Raw genomic sequence first — 6,952 nt, 5'->3', positions numbered from 1 at the left:
AGAGAGGAGAGAGGAGTGGAAAGAAAAAAGTAAATGAAAATAAAATGCAGCAAAATGTGGTTGGGGAAAACCAAAAGAAAAATATAAAATGCTGAGAGCGAAAAGTTAACATGACAGATGAAAGAAACGAGTGGGAGATGTGAAGAAATATAATATGGAAGGGACAAACACTTGATTAAAGAACAAATATGGTATAGTATGTGTGTGTGTTTGGGTGTGTGTGTGTGTGTGTGTGTGTGTGTGTGTGTGTGTGTGTGTGTGTGTGTGTGTGTGTGTGTGTGTGTGTGTGTGTGTGTGTGTGTGTGTGTGTGTATGTATGTATGTATGTATGTATATATATATATATATATATATATATATATATATATATATATATATATATATATATATATATATATATATATATATATATATAAATATATGTTAAAGCTATGATGATAGTACGAAAAAGCGTTGAGGTTATGCGATAAACACTTGAAGAAAGAAGGAAAGTATGAAGGTCGTATAATAATAATAATAATAATAATAATAATAATAATAATAATAATAATAATAATAATAATAATAATAATAATAATAATAACACGAAAATGTACAAACTAAAGAATAAATAAGATTTTGAAAGAAAGCAGAGTGGAAGATGTTAGATGAAATGACGCTTTTCAAAATTAGATCTAAATTCACTAAAAGATAAGTCAGACTAATTGCGAAAAAGTATAGAAGAAACGCTAAATATCCTTAACGAGGGAACACAATTAATGTAAAAAGTAAACGGGTAATACGGAAGAAAAATATTACTATAATTATCCTGCCTGCACGAGAACGTAACAACAATGAGGCCGAGGACAAAGAAAGGTGACACAAAGGAGAGTGAGAAATAAAAGAGTAAAGAAAATGAGAATAAACAAAAATACAATAAAGAAGAGAGAATAAAATGAGAAAAGTGTCCACGAAACACACACACGTGCGCGCGCGTACACACACACACACACACACACACACACACACACACACACACACACACACACACACACACACACACACACACACACACACACACACACAAAGCCAAACTTTACGTGCCTGACTATCGAGCGACTCAGGTAACGAGGCGCACAGCGGAGGTGTTACACAAGTGGCATTTTGTACCGTTATGAAACCAAGCCACAGGAAACATGTCACCAATAAGAAAAGTTAACATGAAGCTCATATCACGCACGTGTCTGAGAATGAACGGTGTTGCCGACGAGAGGAACTTTAACATGAAACTATCACGTCACTTGTGCTTCTGAAGCATTTTTCCTCTCTTCACAAACATCCAGTCTCTGCACACTCATCACATCCAGGCCGAGGCAGCACCCCCGCCTCCTTACCTGCGCCGCACACCTGCAGACAAGCCAGATTCAACACTCACCTGAAGTTAGAGCAGGGATGGATGATCCAGTGGCCCGCAGCTTTTTGCCTGATGCGCTCCTTCATGAGCGCCTTCCTGGAGCCGAAGAGCTTCATGGCTAATCTGTTGTCGGTGGGCTGGAAGAGCGCCTGCAGCTGGTTTTTGAGGAAGGATGGCTTAGGCTCTAACCCGGGCGTCGCTCCCGCCGCCCCAACACAGAGCTGCCCGGGTCCCAGCTCCTCCTTCGGCGTGCCATAGAGCGACACATCGTCGCCTCCGAAGTGCACTTTGCTCACATCTCGATAATTCATCTCTGGCAAGATGCAGTCGTTCACAAAGGCTGTTTCATCCTCGACGGCGGTGACCAGCGAGTCGGTGCATGTGGTAGTCTCGACTGAGATCTTGATATCGTCTTTGAGTGTGGCGGAGCGAGGGGAACGCACCTCCTCCTCCGAGCCGGTCAGTGGGCCCGTCACAGCCACGCGCCCGTTGGCCAACCGAAGACTAGGCAGGCGCTGGGCGCGCCGCCCCACGCTCCCGCCTCCGTTGGTGCTGGAGCCGTCCCTCGCCGCCCCGCCCGTTTCCGAGGCACCGCCCCCGTTGGCCACGGGGCCCATAGCTCCTCCCCCTGATGCTGTTGACCCCGCCCCGCTACCCGTCACTCCTCGAGACCTCACAACTGCACTGCCAGTGCTGCTGCTGCTGCTGCCGCCCCCTGCCCCGCCCCCAGGCCCGCCCCCTGCCACGCCCCCAGGGCCGCCTCCGGCCGCCCCGAAGCCGCTGCCGGAGAGCGAGCCTGACCCAAGGTCAGCATCGCGGTACTCGCCGAGATCCCGCTCGCTGTCCCTGCCGAGGAGAAAACACACCGATTAGTGAGGGAATCAAAATCTAGGTCATCTACTCTCTCTCTCTCTCTCTCACACACCCACACACACACACACACACACACACACACACACACACCAATCAATTAATCCATATCAGCTTTTTACAAACACAAGAAAATGAAGCTTCAAGTTGAAGCCAACGCCCACGTCCACCGCCCAATGCTCCTCCCCTCCTCCTCCGTCACGACCCACACCGTACCTCGCGCCCCCTCCCTGACACCCACTCGCCCCTCAACACCCTTTCACATCTTCAACATCCCCTCCTACCTACCATCAACTAAACACTTTGCTTTGGGTCATTTTCACGGCACGGTTATCATTCTCGGCACCGTCATCAATCCATCACATAAACGCCGGACGAAGAATCTCCCTTTAATGAGAAAGGCGAACAAGTAATTCAACAAAAAGCGACATCCGCATCCACGACCAGGAAGCGGAGAAGAAGAAAAGTGCTTGAGATAATTATACGCTATTTTTGAGAAGCCTCCAACTCTCTCTCAATGAAAACAGATATGAGCTTAGGGAGATGGACTGAGGAGGGACAGACGGGAGAAAGGGAGGAAAGGAGGGAGAGAGAGAGGGAGGAAGGATGAGGACGAGAAGCAGGAAGATAGAAGAAGTGAGAGGAGATAGGAGGAGGAAGGCGAAGACAAAGAACGAGAGGGATTGCGACATAATGGTAAATGTGGGGGAGGTAAGATGGAAAAGCAGGAAGAGAGGAAGGAAACTAAGTGAAGGAGGAGGAGGAAGAGGAAGAGGCGGAGGAAGAGGAGGAGAGCAGGACAAGTGCAAGCAAGAAAAGCATGAGGAAGGACAGAGGAGAAATACAACGGAAACAAGAGGGAAGAGGAAAACAATTGTAGCGTTAAGGAAGACGGAGAAGGAAGAGAAAAGAGGAGAAATGATTAAAGGAGGAACGAAGAAGGAGTTAGAAGGAAAAGGATGACGAGGGAAATGAATGTAAGAGAACGGGGTGGAGTGGGGAGGGAGGAATGAAGTAGAGGGAGGTACAAAAGGGAAAAAAAGAAAGGGGTAAAGAAAAAACTGCAAGGAACAGAAATGAGGAGAAGGAAGAAAGAAAACCAGAAATGAGAAAGGAGGGAGGAATGGAAGTCAAGGGCAAGAGAGAGAGAGTGGGTGGGAAGGAGGGAGGAGATTGGAGGAGGAGGTGAAAATCAAGATAAATTGGAGGAGCGAAGGAAGGAGTGAGAACAACGTCAAGAGGAGAGGGACGAGGGGGAAGGGAGGCGGAGGGGGGAATGATGGCTGGTGGAGGTAATCAGAGAGCCTTGAGGAACAGGACGAGAAAGGAGTGTTGAGGTGCAAGGAGATAGATATAGACAGATAGATAGATAGAGAGAGAGAGAGAGAGAGAGAGAGAGAGAGAGAGAGAGAGAGAGAGAGAGAGAGAGAGAGAGAGAGAGAGAGAGAGAGAGAGAGAGAGAGAGAGAGAGAGAGAGAGAGAGAGAGAGACTGAGCTGTCATATATTTCAAGAGCTTACATTCTTTTTATCTCTAACCCTGCAGCTTAAGGCGACATTTCTTTATCGTAGACTGAGTAACACAAGATACTCAATCGGGATAACTGTAAACTTATCAATAACAAACAAAACATAGGACACCGAGGAAAAGGAAGATTACCTACTATCTTGTACAGTGACACACAATAAATAATGGTAATTTTAAAGGTAAAAGCGTCAGGCGTCCAGGGTCGGTACGCGCGGCGGACTTGGCAGTGAAAACAGCTTTACGCCGCCACAAAAGGGAATCTGAGCGGCCACCAGAACCCTTTGTGTGGCGGGTTCGATTCCACCTGGCAGATCATTCTTTCCTCTGCTCTTTTGATTCCTCTTTATTTCTCTTTTTTCCTCCTTCTCCTCCTCCTCCACCTCATCTTCCTCTTCTTCCTCTTCCTCCTCCTCCTTGTTCTCCTCTTAATCTTCCTCCTCCTCCTCCTCCACCTACTCCTTCTCCCTCCTCTTTCGAAATCCTTCTCCTCCTCCTCCTCCTCTATCCTTCTTCCCCCCTCCACTAAAAATATGGAATTGTCTTCCAGATTTCTCTCCCTCTGCTGGCTCCTCTAACAACAAGCCCCTTGTGTTCAGTTTCAAGTACATGTGAGCCTCGGCCTTCATTGTTATCCAAAAGGTGACGCACAGACATGAGCGCAGTCTTTGAAATTCGCATCATCGCTGTGCTCAACCGCGAGGATGCTCAGCCGCCCACCAGGCTCACGGTGGCCTACAAGGGCTGGTTCCGCATGAAGCGGCTGCAGGTGCCCCTCGCCCTGGTGCCCCTCGACGACAGCGTGCATGCCACGCGCGCCGCGGGTAAGATCACGCTGGTACAGAAATTTCCTGCGGGACGCGGACCCGTGTTCGACACGAAGATTCGCGGCGGCCTCACGCTGGAGCTTCGGTTGAGCACCAGGTGGTGTCTGAGGACTCATGGCTGGGCCACCGTAGACGACCTTCTGTCCTGCACCAAGCAGGGTCTGGCCAAGATACCTTTTGAGGTCAGGATGGGTTGCAAGGTGGAGAAAGCTTTCGTGCAGGTGGCTCAGGTCAGTCCTGAAGTTACCCCTGACCCACACCCCGTGTACCCCCTACGATTTCTCCGTCCCCACGAGGTGACTCCATATGTTACCTTCCCACCCCAAACGAGGCCTCCCAGCACCTTCCAACTCAAGCAACTCGTGGACGGAATGTTGGGTCCCCCCACTGACAAAACTGACTGGTCAAAACCTTTCATCTTCAGTCCCTCTACATCGACTGTCCAAAACACAACCCCTCCCTCAGTCTCCGACACCCCTTGCAGCGGCGATGTTGCTTCCATGTCTGTGAACGACACATCAGCCACAGTTCAGCTGTGTATCACACACAGAGCTGGACCAAGCCCTGGCCAAAACGTCTACCCAGAGTTCCCACGGGAGAACTCGAATTTTTCAAAGCGTCGCGTGAGGGACGACATCCCACGCAACGCCCCGCAGTACCCAGCCTTCCAGCAGCACCGCGGCGCCGAGAGTGAAGACGACTCGCGCTATGCCCCTCAGGCCAGCCGCGAGGAGGTCGGGTACGCCTACGTGAAACTCTGGGAGTGTGTCTTTGGAGAGTAGTGATCTTTTGTATTCGTTGAATCATGCTCATGCACAGATTCATACTTTAGGAACTTATGATGGGAGGGTTTTTGTGCCCAGGGCAATGCTACAGTCTCAGATTAGCTACCACGAACACCTCACGAGTGAGGCCGCGGCTATATCAAGGAACAATTCAGCCACACGTCATCAATACTTATCTTTCAGAGCATCAGTTACCTTCATGCTCACTTTGTGAACATTACAGGTACTTTTTTGTCATAACTCGTAGACTTCCAGTTAAGTTATTTATATTTTACAATATAAAAATGTAAAAAATTTTAATATATATATATATATATATATATATATATATATATATATATATATATATATATATATATATATATATATATATATATATATATATAGGGATTTCAGTAAAAAAAAAAGCTAACATTGAAAAAGAATAGAGGGAGAAAGAAGAGGCAATGGAGCAACATGAGAAGGAGGAGGAAGAGGAAGATAAAAGGAGGAGGAGGAAAGGAGGAGAAAAAGGAGTATGAAGAGGAGGAGTCTTGCGGTGGGGGAGGGGAGACGGGTGAACGAAAGGCACTCTCTGGGGCTGGGGGATGCAGAGGGTGAAGGAGGAGACACAGACATCCCAGCCGGTGGGTTGTGCGTGAAGGGGATACAGATTTATGGCGGGGGCGGGGCGGGGAGAAATACCGGAGGCGGGCGTTGGTGGGCGTGTGCGGGGCCGTGTTAAGGCGAGGCGGGAGGAGGAATGGGAAAGGCGACCAGAGAAAAGTAATGGAAAGGAGAAAAAAAGAAAGGAAAGGCAAGAGAGAGAGAGAGAGAGAGAGAGAGAGAGAGAGAGAGAGAGAGAGAGAGAGAGAGAGAGAGAGAGAGAGAGAGAGAGAGAGAGAGAGAGAGAGAGAGAGAGAGAGAGAGAGAGAGAGGGTGAAAAATGTATGGGGAGAGAAGTTGTAGTGAAGAGGAAAATGATGCGGAAAGGCAAGGGAAAGAAAGAAGGGGAGGAAATGCGGGAAGGAAAGGAAAAAGGAAAATAGAAAAGGAAAGGTGAGGGAAATATAGAGAGAAGAAAGAGGTAAAGAAGGAAGAGGAAAATGAAGAGGGAAAGGCGAAGGAAAGAAAGAATGGGAAGAAATGAGAAAAACGAAGAACGAAGAGGAGAAAAAAAAAGATGGGTGAGGGAAATAGAGAGGAGGAGGAGAGTATAAGGGACTGGGAGACTTTTGGAACGATGCACAGACAAAGGAATCTAAAGAGAGAACCTATGGAGGAGAGAGACAAGTAATGGAGAAAGGGAGGGAAACGTAACAGCAAGGGAAAGGAAGGCAGCTGCATGGAAAAAGATAAAAGAACAAGGAAACGGCGAGGAGGAGATCAATAAACAGAGGGTAAGAAGAAGGAAAGGTAAGGAAGACGTGAACTGTTGTGGTAAGGAGTGGAGAGAAAGAGATAAGGCTGTTAGGGAAAGGAAGGAAAAAAGAAAAGCTAACAGGGAGAGGGAGGAGAAAGGAGGGAATGGAAAGCGAAAGAAAGCTGAGACAGAGGGAAAGAAGGAAGGAGTAA

The 6,952-nt window shown here is 47.9% G+C and overlaps 1 protein-coding gene across 3 annotated transcripts in view; it reads right to left on the bottom strand.

Moving 5' to 3' along the window:
• Nucleotides 1-1,143: 1,143 nt before the first annotated feature.
• LOC126995609 (circumsporozoite protein-like) overlaps nt 1,144-6,952 on the bottom strand; it is an 84,784-nt gene continuing 78,975 nt past the window's right edge. For all 3 annotated transcript variants that reach the window (XM_050855324.1, XM_050855314.1, XM_050855331.1), the window contains exon 3: nt 1,144-2,239. In XM_050855324.1, coding sequence (XP_050711281.1) covers nt 1,411-2,239 — 829 coding nt within the window. In that variant the 3' untranslated portion in view covers nt 1,144-1,410. The remainder of the gene's footprint in view (nt 2,240-6,952) is intronic.

The sequence above is a fragment of the Eriocheir sinensis genome, chromosome 1 (assembly GCF_024679095.1).
Source record: "Eriocheir sinensis breed Jianghai 21 chromosome 1, ASM2467909v1, whole genome shotgun sequence".
In the NCBI taxonomy this organism is placed as follows: domain Eukaryota; kingdom Metazoa; phylum Arthropoda; class Malacostraca; order Decapoda; family Varunidae; genus Eriocheir; species Eriocheir sinensis.
Note: the sequence above shows the minus strand (reverse complement) of the source record. Positions and strands in the feature narration are given on the sequence as shown.